Source organism: Pongo abelii, chromosome 16 (genome assembly GCF_028885655.2).
Source record: "Pongo abelii isolate AG06213 chromosome 16, NHGRI_mPonAbe1-v2.0_pri, whole genome shotgun sequence".
Classification (NCBI taxonomy): Eukaryota; Metazoa; Chordata; class Mammalia; order Primates; family Hominidae; genus Pongo; species Pongo abelii.
Window position 1 is genome coordinate 41,228,668 of NC_072001.2, and position 17,471 is coordinate 41,246,138.

General features: G+C 34.5%; 1 protein-coding gene across 1 annotated transcript in view; it reads left to right on the top strand.

Moving 5' to 3' along the window:
- The window catches only part of SPRED1 (sprouty related EVH1 domain containing 1), a 105,053-nt gene extending 88,307 nt beyond the window's left edge, over nt 1-16,746 (top strand). Inside the window, exons 6-7 of the mRNA XM_003780630.4 lie at nt 8,808-8,909; nt 11,627-16,746. Coding sequence (XP_003780678.2) covers nt 8,808-8,909; nt 11,627-12,277 — 753 coding nt within the window. The 3' untranslated portion in view covers nt 12,278-16,746. The remainder of the gene's footprint in view (nt 1-8,807; nt 8,910-11,626) is intronic.
- The last annotated feature ends 725 nt before the right edge of the window (nt 16,747-17,471 follow it).

The window sequence follows — 17,471 nt, forward strand, 5'->3', positions numbered from 1 at the left end:
GATCTTGGCTCACTGCAACCTCTGCCGCCTGGGTTCAAGCGATTCTCCTGCCTCAGCCTCCCAAGTAGCTGGGATTACAGGCACCTGCCACTACAAGTGGCTAATTTTTTTGTAGTTATTAGTGGAGATGAGGTTTCATCACCTTGGTCATGCTGGTCTTGAACTCCTGACCTCGTGATCCACCCGCCTCAGCCTCCCAAAGTGTTGGGATTACAGGCGTGAGCCACCGCACCTGGCCCCTTTCTTAACAATGTTTTTATCAGGTGTTGCTATCAGGGTATGCTGGCTTTATAAAATAGGTTGGACAGTATTTCTTTTTTGCATATGTGGAAGAGTTTAAGATTGGTAGTTACTTCTTTCTTAAATGTTTGGTGGAATTCCCTAGTGAAGCCACCTGGGCCTGGATTTTTTTTTTTTTTTTTTAAGATGGTTTTGAATTACGGAATTAGTTTCTTAAACAGACACAGGACTACTCACCTTTCCTAATTCTTTTTGTGTCAGCTATGACAAGTTATAGTTTACAGTAACTTTGTCTGTTTCATCCAGATTTTCAAGTTCATTGGCATAAATATATCCCATTTTTCGTTGCTGATACTGAAAATATGTGCCTTCTCTCCTTTGATTATTCTTGCTTAGGGGTTGATCAATTTTAGCCTTTTCAAAGATAACTTCTGGATTTTTTACTTTTTTAAATGTTTGTTTTCTATTTCATTTATTTATTCTTCTAACTTCTATTTGCCTACACTATTAGGTTTTAGCTTTACCCTTCTTGGTTTTAGATTCCTGTGAAAGCTTAGTTTCTTGATTTTTTTTTTCAGCTTTTTTCCTTTTTTCTCTCTTCTTCTAATGTATGTATTTAAGGCTATAAATTTTCATTTAAGTACTCCTCTATCCACATTTTACAATATTTTCTAGTTTATTCATTTTTAATGGAAAATTTTAGACATACCAGAGGTAGAATGAATAAAGAAGTGAACTACCGTATGCTACTCTGCTTCCAACACCTATCATTGGCAAAATGATGATATGCCCTATTTTTACCATTATCAGAAACGGGTTGTTTTATTTCTAAATATTTGGGGTTTTCTAGTTTTCTCTTTAATGTTACAAATAAAGATGATTTCATGTATGACTTCATTTTTTTGATATTTGTTGGAACTTGGTTGATGGCCCAGCATATATGGTCAGTGTTTTACGTGCATTAAAAAAGAATGCACATTTTTAGTAGTTGGGTATAGCAGCCTTTTTTGTTGAATTGATCCTTTTGTCATTATGAGATATCCTCTTTTATCTCTAGTAATACTTCTTGCCTAAAAGTACTTTTTTGATGTCTGATTACTTCAACTTTCTTCTGGTTAGCACTTTCACAATAGGTTTTTTTTTCTCTTCCTTCCAACATTTCAGACCTCTCTTTTAAACCATATATAGTTGGGTTTGTTTTTTTTTCCCCCCCAGAGTGTCTTTGTCTTTTAATTGGAGTATTTTATTCATTTACTTTTACCACAATTATTGATATAAATACCATTTTATTCATTTTTTATTTGCCCCATTTGCTGTTTTTTTCCTTCACTTTGCTTATTCAAATATATTTAATTACTTGATTCTCATCCCTTTATTAGCTAATTAGTAATACAGTTGTTAAGTATTTTTAGTGGTTATCCTAGAGATTACAAATGTATCTTGCCTCCTTAAAATCTATCTTGTATTAACGTTTTACCATTTTCAGGATAATGCACATATCTACAGTATCTTAACTCAGTTTACCTCCCTTTTACCTTTTATGTAATTGTCATTACAAACTTTATCTCTATAAAATTTAAAACCTTGCAAAAATACTATTTTAAACAGTCAGCATTCATTTAGGTTTATTCACCTTTTTATGACGTTTGACATTCTTCAATACCTTATGTATTATACTTCCATCTAGGATCACTTGCTGTTTATTGGTGCTTGCTGAACCTCAGTTTTCATTTATCTGAAAAAAAACTTTTATTTCCTTCATTTTTGAAGGATGTTTTGCTTTTCATTGAATTCTGTTATAATTTATTTTCTTTCATCAATTTAAAAGATGTAATACCATTGAGAAGTTTCTACCCTTCCTATTAAGAAATAATATCTTTATTGTTTTCAGATGTTTTATTATGCTATACCTATGTATTAGGTTATGTATTTTGTTTTGGTTGTATAGAGCTCCTGGAATCTGTGACTTGATGTCTTTGAACAGATTTAGAAATTTTCAGCCAGTAGCTCTTTAAATATTGTTTGAAGCTCAGGGAGAGTTAAAGACTGGAGATAAATTTTGGAAATCATTATCAGAGAATGAAAATTGAAACTATGAGGACAGTTAGAATTATTTTGGAAGATATATATGTTCTATTTTAAAACTATTAACGGTAGGGAATCACTACATATTGAGACAGTGAGTTAAGAAAGAGCGGTCACATTAGGAGAACCAGAAAAGAATGTCTCAGAAGCCCGGGGAGAACAGTGATGGAGTAAGGAAAGGAAATAATGGAGTAGTTAATATTTTACAATGTAAATGCCCCAATAAAATTCAATAAAATTCAAATTCATCTCTATAATTGATAACTGTACCACAGTTTCAGTGGGATTAAGAGGTGTGCATGACTGGAGAGGAAACAGAGATGATGTTTGCTAGCCACTTCTCTAGAAGCTTTGACTACAAAAGCCTTCCTTAACAAATAGATGGAGTTAGAGGGGTGCAGGGTCAAGAAATGAATATGGTCATAAGATGAAGAAAGTGGAGAAATTAAAAGATTCAGGACAGAGAAAAAAATTGATAGAGAAAGGCACAACGGAGACTGTAAAGACAGGAGAATTGCATGAGAAGAGATAAAATTACTTCATTTTCCAAGGTGGAAGTGAAGTTTAGGTATAGTTACAGATTTGCTATTGAGACAGAAAGTTAACGAAATTCAAACTTGATTAATTTGGCGTTGTGGGCCCTACTATTCTTGTCCTAAAGTCTTAAAAGTGAGTAGGGAGAGAACAAAAAAACTTCTAGACCATCTGGGAGCTTTTCTTCCAGCAACTCTCATACCATAGCAAATACAGTTTGAATTATTCAAGGTAGACACAGATTGTAAAAGGCTCCGGGTAAGTCTCCCAGGCTCCCTGTAGCTTTATTTTTCACTAATCATTATTATTAATGTTTATCATAGCTGGTATCTACTACGTGCTAGATACTGTTTTAAGTGCTTTACTTATATAACTCATTTTAATCCTCTCAACAAACTGGCAAACTACCTAATTTTAGTGATTAAAAATTATCTGTAGTTTATGTATGTTGTCCAAATTTATTATGAAATTTTATAAAAAATTAAAGAAAAATTAAGATATTGGTACAAGAAGGAAAAAATTGCAAGCCAGTTTTACTTTGAGCAAAATAATTGCAAGAAGAAAGGCTAAAAGCAATCTGCATATTTTCGCTAGAGATTTTGGGATATTAAAAGGAACCCACCAGGAGTCATACTTGCTTATAAACTTCCAGGCATCCTGTGAGACATTTGAATCTGGAGATACTCAGTTTAACAGTTTTAAATACAAAATATTTTCCCACATATTGAGTGGCGGGCAGAAAAACTCATCTCAACATAGGAGAGAGTGGAAGTATGCATATCCTGAACTAAGTCACTGATTCATACAGTTGAGCAGGGAAAGAAAACACAGTGAATGTAACACAGGGACGTTATGATATACCAGTATTCCTCATCCCAGGCCCTGGGAATTTATTTGGCCTACCTTCTTTGGCTGAAAGAACTATAAATTTAAAGGTGTTCTTTTGATTGATGGGGAAAAAGAACTGAACTCTTCTCCCAAAATAGTAATGGCGGTTATGATGGGGTGGTTGAAGAATGTAGTCATCAGGTAGAAAGTACAAAAAGTGCTGAATAACTGCAGAGAGAGAGGTGAACAACATTTGGCAGAAAGCTCTTAGCTTTGGGATTATGACATGGCCTCTAGAGCTATTCTGTTTGGGTCTGAATTCCAACTTCTTTACTTACTAGCTGTGTGGCCTTGGGCAAGTTACTTAAGTTCTTTGTGGTTTAGTATCCTCATCTGTAAATTGGAATAATATCAGTATCTACCTCCTAGAGTTGTTATGAATATTAAATAATTAATGTTATATATAAAGCACTTAGGAAAAATGTTAAATAGAACAATAATACTTGTAAGTAATTCCTTGTAATTGATAATTTCTCTTATCTCCAAGATTGATGTGACTTAGAGAAACAAGGGTTATATTATATGAATTGCATAACTAGATGTTTATACATTTGCTGGTGTTATAATCGGTGAACTTCTCAATTTAATAGGAATTAGAATGGGATGGTTTACTCTTTTAAAGCTGCAGTAGACTGTAGCTATACATACAGTAAAGAAATATTGTAGAAGTTTCTTAATAGGAATAAAACACAGTTCCATTCAGCACAGTGCTGTTAGGATAGTGTAGCAGTTTTCCATTTGTATGTGACCAAGAAGGCCTCACAGGATGAGTTTTTCCATGGTAGAGAATCTGGCCCTCAGCTTGCAGACCAGACACCTTATTTTCTTAGGATACTAGGACTAAAGTCATCTTCAGAGATTGAAATAATTAGTTTAAGAAAATGATATGTGAAAATCAGAACGTAAAATTTGATTTCAACCATCATGAGGACTGTAGTTACTTGCAGTAGCCTGATTAACACATTCTCTACCTAAAATAGGTCTTTATGAGATCATCACTAAAAGCTAACTTGGTGAGTGTAAATGCTCAACAAAATAACTAGGTCTTTTGAATGTTTAATTGCATTCAACTGGGGTAAGTTGATGGATCCTTTTCTACAACAGAGGAACAACCTTGCCAAAAGGACTAGAAAACTGCCTTGCTGAACTATAAAGAGTAAGCTAGCAAGTTAACTTACTAGTTTTATGAATGCTGCTAGGAGACATGGCTGCTGGGTCAAAGAACTTTATTATTATTCACAGTACAGTAGTAGCATGAGCTTCATGTTTGTGTTGGTTTCACTTGCTCCTCCAAATCCCATGGGAATGATGCTCATGAATATGTTGTCCACTTGGTGGGTTTGCATCCCAGCATTGGAACCCTGAACTTAGGGAAGCCAAGTCTTTTGTAATGACTTCTAATGCACTTCAGTAGCCTGCCTTACTTGCTGAGGAAGGAGATACTGTCTTTGTTATACTGGACACTAAACAAGCCTGTCTCCAAAGGGGAAACACTGTGTCTTTCAAGGGTTTCACTGTACAGACGTCCTTGAAAAGATCGTCCAAAACAAAAGGCCGATAGTGCCTATGCTCACTAGATCTGCGGAGATGGGACCCATAAAGAATTGTCAGCTACGCTAGTTTATGTTCCCTTAGTAATGCTTAAATAGGCATTGCCAGTGTTTGTCTTTGACTTGTTTTTTAAAGCTTTGAAGAGCTAGTAAATCTTTTGAGGTCAGGCATGGTTGCTCACACTTGCAGTCCCAGCACTATGGGAGGTCGAGGTAGAAGGATCACTTGAGCCTGGGCATTTGAGACCACCTGGGCAATATAGCAAGATTCCATCTCATATATCATGGTGGTACGTGCCTGTAGTCTCAGCTACTCAAGAGTCTAAAGCCAGAGAATTGCTTGAGCCAGGGAGGTCCAGGCTGCAGTGAGCCACGTACGCCATTGCACTCAACCTGGGTGATAGAGTGAGACCTTGTCTCAAAAAAAAAATCTTCTGGATGGATAGATACATTGTTTCAAAGTCTTATAGGCCTGGAAGCCATTACAGTTCTTTAACTCAGTGTCTCTTACTTTCACGGGGTTCATTTCACTGTAGACAAATATGACAGCATATATCAAAGATTTATGACATGTTTAATACATAAAAAAGAATGTATTCACTGAATACTTGAGAAACCACGAAACAACTTAAAAAAGGAACACCCCCAATCTATACCTTTGCCTTCATCCTAGAGGTAACTATTACCTGGAATTGTATTTGTCTAACATTCTCATGCTTTCCTTGATAGTTCTAAAACTTGTTTCTTTTTATTCACCCAATTGGATATTTCAGTTGTTTTCAGGTTTTTGTTGTTACAGGCATACTGCTAGTACAAACTTTCTTGTCCGCAGATATTCATGTGCATGAGTTTCTTTACTCAGAGTGTTCAGGAGTGGATTTTTTTACATTGATGTGCTACAGAAGGTTCTGGGACAAATTGGACTTTAGGATTGATGTGTACCATGTACAGGGGATATGTATTGAGTATTTGAAAGACTTTGGAAATAACTGTGATTGTTCCTTTACAAATGGATTTTAACTGCATGCTTTCATATGGCCTTGTTACTAGATAATCAAATGTTCTGTGTCACTTCTCTGTATATTCTGGATTCAGATCTTTCTGAGTTTTATTTGCGGCTAGTATCTCCTAGTTGGTGATTATTTTTCACTCTTTGTGGTGTTTTGGTGAACAGACATTATAAATTTTAATGCAGTTGAATTTATCATTTCTCGTATTATTTTTACAGACTCTTCCCTATCCTCATCCTAAAGATTTTCTTCCTAATCGAAAAGTTTTAAAGTTTTGTCTTTAATCCACTTTAATTTGATTTGTCTTCTGTGGTAGGGATCAAATTTTATTTTTTCCACATAGGTTACTAATTGTCCCCGCACTGTTTATTGGAGCCTTTCCCTGCACTGATATGCGGTACCATATCTGTCACATCAGTTCTCTATATATGTTTGAGTCTATTTCTGATGTCTCTAATCTAAATTAGTGCCACATTGTCATCTTTACTGTAGAAATGCTGTAGCTCTATAATAATTTAATATTTGTAGAGAAAGTGCTTAACTTTGTTTTCCCTCTTGGATTTTTTTTTTTTTTCAATTTGGCTGTTTGCCCTTTTAAAAAATTTAGAATCAGCTTGTCAAATCTGATGAAGAATCCTTTTGTGGTTTATATTTGAATTGCGCTGAATGTGTGTGTTAGTTTAGGGGATAATTTATCATCTTATTCGTGAATATGATACATACCTCTGTTTAGCTCTTCTTCTGTACTTTACATAAAACTTTGCATTTTCTTTGTGAAAAGATAATACATATTTTATAGGATTATTTCTTTGTACCATTTTTGTTGTTCTGTTATAAATGGAATCCTTTTAAAATTTTAATTGTGACCAGCTTTGAAGAAGCATCTCTTATGACTTTTTCAGCTGATAAATTTTCCTGAAGATTATAGCAAAAGTACCAAATTTTGAGGGTATTAAAAAGCAGAAATTAATTGGGTTGTATCTTATCACATCTGTTTTTAGTAAATGTGAAAAGGTCAATATTGTCCATTTATTTGTCTTTTCACTTAGAGATTGTGTGAGAGAACTAATATTCATAGACCCTATTGACTCAGGTAGTTTTCAAAGTGTGTATGTGTTTAAGTGCTGTGTGTGACTTTTTTCTGAGACAGTGGTGAGAAAATTGACATTTTTACTCTTTAAAATAGTTCTTAGAAATATATATTTAATATGCTAGTTGAGGTCATTATGTTCTATCAGGAAAAAAAAATTGTTCTCTCTTCTTCCTTTTGTGTAATGTTCTTCTGTTTTTCTTTTTTTCACTTGACCAAATACCTAGCTTATTCTGTCTACTTCAAGTTGCATTTCCTTTCATGCCTTCCCCGACCGTTTAATCCATAGTTATTTCCTCTTGTTAATTTCTAAATTCTTACAGATTGTACTTATAAACATAGAATGGCCTCCATATTGTATCATTAAATGCAGAGACCAAGGGCACAGTACAAAGGGTCCTGTTTTAAAGATCTGTGCGTGTGTGTCTGTGTGTGTGTAAAAATTTTTGGAGGAATGCACTAAAAAATTTTTTTTATGATAGTTAACTTTTAAAACTGGGTCTGAAAGGTCTAAGATGGAAGAAAGAGTTTTACTTCATGTGCTTTTATACTATTTGAAAATTTTGCTATCTGTATGTATTACTATTTATTTTCAGGGTTATAGTGTTTATTAAGTATGTAACAGTAGGAGTTGGATCAAAATTATCTAGAAAAACAAGAAGTAAACAAGATTGCCAAAATGTTGATGATAACTGAAGCTAGATAATAGACCCGTGGTGATTCATTACATTATTCTCTCCTTTTATGTATATTAGAATTTTTCACCATAAAATTTTAATAATTAAACATTGACATATTCTAGCTATAATTTAGGTCTGAAATGGGCTTTGCAATTCAAAACACTTGTAAATGTATCAGGACACTAAAGATTCCTATTTTTTTATTGCTATATAATTCACCTACCACAAAATCATCCTTTAAAAAAGTATGTAATTTGGTGTTTTTTATTATATTCACAAGATTATGCAGCCATCAGCAGTATCAAATTCCATATCACTTCCCAAAAAACCCGTACTGATTATCAGTCATTGCCCCTCCTTCCCTATTCCCAGCCCCTGGTAACCATTATTGTGACATGTGTAACTACTTTATTTCTCTTGGTGGTTGAATAATATTCCACTCTACGGATTTACTACATTTTGTTTATCCGTTCATTAGTTGATGAATATTTGGGTTGTTTGTACTTTTTTGACTATGTATTCATTACTTGTTAAAGTTTAAATATGTAAGAAAAGACCTACGATTTTTGTTTGTGTTTTAGGTGGGGGGAAACGATTCTATTTTTATTCTCAAAACCGTTTTTGAAAAACTTTACTGCTAATAGATTATGAGGTTTTGGAACATACACTGAACAGTTTCATTAAAAGTAAAATTCTTGTGTCATTTAAGTAGAAATTGTTTGTATTTTAGATAACATTTGGTCAGCCAGGCTTGGACATTCAGAGCAGAAGTATGGAATACGTACAGCGGCAAATATCCAAGGAATGTGGAAGCCTAAAGTCCCAAAATAGGGTAAGTAATGTTAGTTTATCTTGTGATATGGAATTTAACTAATTAGTATATAGGTAAAGTTTTCCAGTCTTTCTAATTCTCCATATAGTTGAATTGTACTAGAAAATTTTTCATTGTATAAATTTACTACCTATGTGCTTATAAACGCTGTTAGTTAAAAACTCTGCAAACTTCTCATTTGAGTCTAAAAGATTGCCAGAGCTGCATTTATTAGATAGGACCAAAAGGAATTATATATTGTTAATTAAATAAACTGTATCTGTCACCCCACGTTTAGCTCAGACCTAGAATTTTTTTAGCCCTAATTCCGTGTATCTAGGAAATAGAAGTTTGCCCCAAACTGAGTCAGATGCTTACTTGTGGTAGACTGGTCACTATATCCAGGGACTGGAGCTAAAGATACAAATTTGTCTACTTTAGAAGCTTGCATTTATGGATGATGTAAGGGGTCAAAAGACTTAATTTTGTTCTTTGGCCTCAAAGAACCAATCTTCCCAGAAGGGTTGTGGAAGTAGGGGTATTTTACGTCATTTTTCAGAGACTTTTTGTGTACCCGAGCTATACACATGCATGTCTTTGTATTAATTTGCTAGGACTCCCACAACAAAATATTACAGACTGGGTAGCTTCAACAACAGAAATTTATTTTCTCACAATTCTTAGAAGTTCAAGATCAAGGTTGTTGGTAGGTTTGGTTTCTTCTGAGGCCTTTCTTCTTGGCTTTGCAGATAACTGCCTTTTCACTTTGCCCTCACATGGTCTTTCCTCTGCCCATACATCCCTGGTGTCTTTCTCTGTGTGTCCAAATTTCCTCATAAAGAAAACAGATTGGATTAAAGTCTCTCTTAAGGGCCACATTTTAACTTAAGTCACTTCTTAAAAGGCTCTGTCTCCAAATACAGTCGCATTACTGGAGGTTATGGCTTCAGCATATGAATTTGAAGAGGACATAAGTCAGACCATAACATTTTGTCCTTTGTCCCCAAATTCATGCCCTTCTCACTTGCAAAATACGTTCATCCTTATCCCAACAGCCCCAAAGACATAACCCATTCCAGTATCAACTCTTAAGTCCCAAATCTCATCTAAATAACGTCTTTCAATCAAGTGTGGGTAAGTGGGTAAGATGAGGTACACATATCTTGAGGCAAAATTCGTCGTCAGCTATGAACCTGTGAAATTTGTAATTTCATAGTACAAATACCACGATAGGATAGGTTACAAAATACCATGGTAGGAAAGATATAGGATAGGCATTCCTATTGAAAAAGTGAAATTGAAAGGAAGAAAGGTGTCATGGGTCCCAAGCAATTCCAAAACCTTACAATAATTCCATTAGATTTTTAAACTTTTTAAAATATTTTAGGATTTTTTAAAAAAGATTTTAGGATTAAGAATAATCCTGTTTGTTTTAATGTTCTGCCCTCTGGGCCCACTGGGATGGTAGTCCCACCCCCTCAGCCATACGTGTCAGTATTGCCCCCAGGGCTCTGGGCTGCTACAGCCTGGCCCACTGACACCGACTAATTGACCCCACCCTCTGGAACTGAGGAGAAAACAGCCTGCCTTTAGGCTCATTCTTCCCTTTTCTTGAAAAATAAGTCATATTTCACATTACTCCCTTGGCCCATCCTGTAGAATTCCAGAAGTCCATCAGTCTTCCTTCATTTTGTCCTGAATCTGTCCCCTTCAATCCAGATTGACAGCATTTCATTTTACCATATGATTGTCCAACTACACCCTAGCTATTCTTTCCAGAACATGCTTTCTCATTTTATTGCAAATGGATAGACATGGAACGTATCAAATCTTCATGTTCTATTCCTTTTTGCTTAACAGTTTCTTCTTTCAGTTTCTCTCTCTCCTCTCGAATTTTACTATAAGCAGCAAGGAAAAACTAGACTACACCTTCAACACTTTGCTTAGAAATATCTGCTAAATATTTAGGTTAATCACTCCCAAGTTCTACTTTCCAAAAAACACAAGAACACAATTTAGCCAAGTTCTTTGTCGCTTTATAACACAAGTTGCCTTCCTTCCAGTGTCCAAAACATGTTCTTCATTTCCATCTGAGATCTTACCAGAAGCATTTTTAAAGTCCACATTGAGAAGCAACAGTCTCCTCAAGGCTCTTCCTAACATGCATCTCATACTTTCCACCTCTACCCATCACCCGGTTCTAAAACCACTTCCACATTTTTAGGTGTTTGTTAGAGTGACACCCCACTTTGACTAATACTGACACTAAAATCAGTATTAGTCAAGGTTTTCCAGAGAAGTAGAACCAACAGTATGGATGGATGGATGGATGGATGGACGGATGGACAGACGGATAGGAAAGTTTCATTTTAAGGAAATGGCTCATGCAATAATAGAGGTACAGATCCAAAACAGGGTAGGCTGTCTGGAGACCCAAGAAATAGTTGTAGTCTGAGTCCAAAGGCACCCTGCTGGCAGAATTTCTTCTTGCTCAGGGGGAGCTCAGTCTTAGTTCTAGTAAAGCCTTCAACTGATTTTATGAGGTCCACCTATATCACAGAAGGTACTGTGCTTTCCTCATAGTCCACCAATTGAAATGTTGATCTCATCCCAAAAACATATCATAGAAACGTCCAGAATAATATTTCAACAAATATCTGGACACTGGCTCCACCAAGGTGACACATAAAATTAACCATCATAGCCCTCATTGCAATTTTTATCTGTTTCTTTTTTAGGTCCCTTTGAAATCAATCAGACATGTCAGCTTTCAAGATGAGGATGAGATTGTCAGAATAAACCCTCGAGATATCTTAATACGTCGCTATGCAGACTACAGACATCCTGACATGTGGAAAAATGACTTGGAAAGAGATGATGCAGATTCCAGTATTCAGTTTTCTAAACCAGACAGTAAAAAATCAGACTATCTGTACTCTTGTGGTGATGAGACTAAGTTAAGTTCACCCAAAGACTCTGTGGTATTTAAGACGCAGCCTTCCTCATTAAAAATTAAGAAGTCAAAACGAAGAAAAGAGGATGGTGAACGTTCTCGCTGCGTATACTGCCAGGAAAGGTTTAATCATGAAGAAAATGTCAGGGGAAAATGTCAGGATGCTCCAGACCCTATTAAAAGATGCATATATCAAGTTAGTTGCATGCTCTGTGCAGAGAGCATGTTGTATCATTGTATGTCAGACTCAGAGGGAGATTTTTCTGATCCCTGTTCGTGTGACACTAGCGACGACAAGTTCTGCTTGCGATGGTTAGCCCTGGTAGCTTTGTCTTTCATTGTACCATGTATGTGCTGCTACGTCCCTTTGAGAATGTGCCATCGCTGTGGTGAGGCATGTGGTTGCTGTGGTGGGAAACATAAAGCTGCTGGATGAAATGGTCCAGTGCCAAAATGAGCTTAAAATCTTTGTTTCCAGGAATTAGCTAACTTGGATTTGTGGAAGCTTTTGGCAAGCAATATGGAATCTTGCCTGGTATCATTGAGGCCACACATGGAGGAAGCAGAACTCATCAGTTCTTGGTGTTTCACGCCATGCCTAACTTTTCCCTTGAGTGCATGGCATGTTTTGTTACAGGTTGTAGAGTATTTGCAGAAGGAAACCATTTCTGGTTATTTGGCTATAAAAAGTCAGCATAAAATATGATCCAACTAAAAGGGATTAATTTTTGGCATTTTTGTATATTTATGCATTAGGTGATGGGACTTTTAAAGGTTTGAATTTATTAGGACATGAACTAAAAATAAAAGTGCACTAGGGGACAGTTGATTTCAATCTAAGAAAAGTTAACACTTGGGAATTACAAGAAGTAAAACAAGTGCAACTAAATCATTTATTAGTTGTTTTTTGAAAGCAGTTTTATGTATAAATAACAAATGTTTATATTTAACTAAATGTAAGGTACGAATTATTACATATTAAACTTTTCTTCCCCTTCCTAGTTCTGAGGTAGATATATATATATATATATATCTACTGTCACATTCCATATATTTTGAATATTTAACTCATCTAGTTAATAATGTTTTTATTCCATGTGAATGATTTGATATTTTCATCCTTATTTCTCTTTGGCTACAATTTATATTGAGTTATATCTGTACATTCTGGTAATCTAAAATCCTTAAAAATACTCTAATAGCCTTGAGTGACCAACTTTTTTTTTAAAGCACAGATGTAATTGTCTAATGTTCTGATGGGAACGTAACACTTATTTTTATATAAAAAGAGACTGAGTAAACAAACATTATAGAAAAAAAGTGAAGTTTTTTAGTTGTTTTTTGTGGTATTCAACCAGCAAGTTGTTTTCTTTCAGAGTTTCCTCCTTCAAAAAATTATATTGCATTTACAAATGTTTTACAAGGCAGAAAGTTTGACTGGATAGTTAGTGTAAAAGCTTCGTCTTGAGATCTTCATGTATCATTCTGCTAAACCAGAATATGTTCAGCTGTGTTACTAATTTTTCAGCTTAAGCCTCAGTGCTTATTATTTACATAACAATAACTTTTTATCAGTTACATTTTATTTTTATTTAAACTGGCCAAAAGCAAAATTATTTTATGTTAAAATGTGTGCTAAACTATCCCAGGAAAGTATTTAATCCAACATTGTAAATGAAGTATCTTGTACATATAAATTTATTTCTTTTGCAGAGCATTATATTACTGGATGTTTAATTTACAAAATAGTTGGGTAAATGTTCCAACAAACTTTAAAGTACCTTGAAGTCAAATTGTCTGTTTTTGTTTTGTTGTTGTTGTTGTTTTCTTAAGTGTTACATTAAAACTCTAACCAAGAAAAGGGTTCTTTAAGAACATTCCCTTAGTGGGATAAAGTTGAGAAGTGTGCCTTTTTTTAATGGCTTGAAGTTTCAGAGGTGATAAAAAATAAAATCACACTACCATTTGAAGCTCATTTTCTATGCAGGTTTTTAAACGTCATTTATGTATCATTCTTTTTATATATCACACTTAAGCTTGTGTTAGCTTTTTTCTTTTGCCCCAGATCAAACTGAACAATGTATATAACACTATCTGTCTGTAAAATACTTTTTTTAAGAAAGCATTTATATTTATATGACAGCTTGAACTGACAACATTGTGTATATAGATCATCTTGAAGTATTATTTCACATTGAAAAGAAGAAAATATATTGATAACTATAGATGTTATGAAGAAGAGGGTATTTCTAGTTTTGTACTAAAAATCAATTGGATGAACTAAATCCAAAACATGACACTGTAGCAGCAGTTTTAAGTCTTATTTTTACTGTTTATATATTTGAATGCTGCTACAACAGATGATCTTCATCCCTGAAGTTTTCAGCTAAACTTGGTTTCCTAGAATAGACTGTTAACTTTCAAAATTTTTATTGGTGAAATGGAAATACTGTTTTTCCTTGTGAATGAATTTTCATATTTGTAAGTGCTAAGTTTATAATTCAGGTTTGATCAAGGTGTGAATAACTGAAGAAAATAACTTGCTGGCTATATAGGAAAATGCTGTGGAAATGAACTGTGTATATACTTCTGGGAGGAACAAATTTAATCATTTCTTCTGTTAAGCACTAATCAGTATAGTGCAACTCCTGGTTCTGTACTGTATTTTATATGCAACATATATGCTTTAATATTTTAATGTTTGTGCATTAATATTTTCAATTTGTTTAACCACTTTGCTGCTAAGATTTTGCCGTCCCATTCCCATTTTTTCCTTTACAGTTTTAAACAAGTTTCTTCATTAAAAACTATGGTGATGAAATGGTTTTTATTTTACCTTGGATCTTTATAGTTAACATACCCAGTTTCTAAATCAGTCTACAAGACTAACTGATGATATAATGTTCTCTGAATCCCTATATGGAAATTTTCTTTTGAGCAAATTAGAATTCCTTTGTGAAAGCAAATGGGTAGTTTAAATCACTGATTCTTAAACATGTGTATAGGCACCTTCAGGAACATTTTCTCATTCTCTGTACAGATTCGGCACTGCCAATTGGCTTTTCCTCTAAAACTTTTCTTTGTTTTTATCTGATATAAGCAGATGGCTCAAGACAACTGCTTGAGTAATAGTATTGAAAATGGAATCATCTAGACGGTATGACAGGCAAGACTGGTCTGATGAACTTGTTTTGTTCAGAATTGATAATTCTTAAGTATTTCTCTTGGCTTGAAAAGGGACATCATTTGATTTCTGAAGAAGTATGTCATGTGGAGCTGCAGCACCACCTACTGGATGGTTTCCAGGCCAGAGACATGAGATGGCAATAGGGATCTGACAGGGTTCATCACTACTAACATTAAAGAGCTATTTATGTGGTAACAACCTCTACCAGGGAAACCAGGAATAAGAACTATCTCAAAGGAATTGTAAAATGGTTATTTACCTAATGTGTCTTGTTGGCTTGCTGAAATATTTTAAGCACTTTTTTCTTACATATCCTCTTTTAAAATATTTGTTGATATTTGGGACTGGCAATCAAACTTAATGGATGTACTGAGGCATTTATAGAACCAGTTGCTTTAACTCTCAAAAGCCATTACCAAAATGGTATTTTTTTCCTCCTTCCGCCAGTCAGGGAGAATTTTTAAAAATAATACTCAAAACATGAAAAAACATAATCACACCTGTATTTTATCATGACAACTTCAGAGAGTGTGTGTACATTTCTTTCTCTTTTATTTGAGACGGAGTTTCACTCTTGTTGCCCAGGCTGGAGTGCAATGGTGCGATCTCAGCTCACTGCAACCTCCGCCTCCTGGGTTCAAGCAATTCTCCTGCCTCAGCCTCCCAAGTAGCTGGAATTACAGGCGTCCACCACCATGCCCAGCTAAGTTTTTGTATTTTAGTAGAGACGGGGTTTCACCATGTTGGCCAGGCTGGTCTTGAACTCCTGACCTTAGGTGATCCACCCACCTCGGCCTCCCAAAGTGTTGGGATTACAGGCATGAGCCACTGTGCCCAGCCGTGTGTATGTTTCTGAAATGATGATGGGGTGGGGTTAAAATCTAAAGGGAAAAACTTGAAACTACCTATTTTCATTGGTTATTCAGCAGTGCCTAAAATGAGCTTTTGAAGTAATGTAAATGCACTTTCAATTCATATGTATAGTGCCATCTGATATCTTGGGTAAGTCTTGCTTTTTCTTTTCTTTTTCCTCTCCCCTGCCCCCTTAATTAAATGGCACAGAAATGTTTCTTAATATGCATGTGAGTCTCCAGAGTACAGGAAATGTGCTTTCCTCTAAATGGTCAATGTAAAGAATTTTAAGGATATTTCTTGTGTTGGAATTTATGTTCGATTTTGTGATTACACTTGGAAATATGTGTTAAATTGGGTTTTTAATTGTAGCCCAAAGGTGCATTAAGCAAGTGTAACATTTTTTCCACATAAAACTTAGAAAACTTTAGTTACCTGAAAAGCAAGGATTCTTTACTAATTATTATGCTCATTCTTGATTTGACTTCCATGATCACATTTCAAAGTGTAAGAGGAAGCACTAGAAACTGGCATTATTGTTGCACTAAAAAAGTCTATAAATCGTAATAGCACCATGAGGTGTTTTGCAATGAGACAAACATAAAGAATGAATTTCTTTAAGAAAGAAACACAACCTGAGGTGATTTATATAAACCAAAAGAAAAAAAAGGCTTTAAGGTATTAGGTACTGTTTGCCTAGCAGCCAGGTGGTTATAAAACGTTCATATGCTTTGGTACACTGATAAATGTTAGCCATTATTCCTGAAAGCTTCTTAAATTGCATCAGTTGTTAGTTTTGAAATTTTTCAAGAATAAACTAGTGGAAAAGTCTTTGTATTAAAAATACACTTAGATTTTTGTGAACATTTCCAGTGTGTAGTGTCGTTTGCTTTCTATTTCTGACCTCAAAAGTGCCTCACTTGTATATTATTTCCATTAAAAGCTTGACTGCATTCTTTCTAATGAACAATGAAAAACTGTTTAACTCATGTCATAATGTGTCTCCTCAGATATAGTTAACTAGCTTGATAGTTTTGAGTATATAATGTAAATAATACATTATAAGTTTGTAACCATTTCTGTTACATCATACCCATGTAATTGGACATACCAGATGATTATCATAAGATTTTGTTTTAATGGTTTTTTTCCCTCCTGGAATTACCTGATTAAACCTATCATGAATTATAAAAGGACTTTTTCTTATTCTCCTAGAGCTTATCAAATTATCACTTAAGAGATAATTACTGGAGGAGAAAGTAAAAATGGAAGCTTTTGATAATTAGCTCTGTTCTTTAAAAGTATACTTTTAAATTGAAAGTTCACATATAGTTCATCTTAATAACATATTTATTCATCCTTAATTGTATTCAGATTTTTTTTAAGTCTCTAACCTAATAATGTTATATTTATTGGTTTGGTAACATGTTGCAGCTAAGCTAATGACCTTAAGTGGCAAATGTTTAACCCAGGACTACTGATTTTTTTTATATTCAAGTCAGTTTCATCGTTTTACTTGCAATATAAACAAAAAATAACGAATAATCTAAATGAAAGGTTATTAGGACAGTAATCAAAAATTATAGTGTAA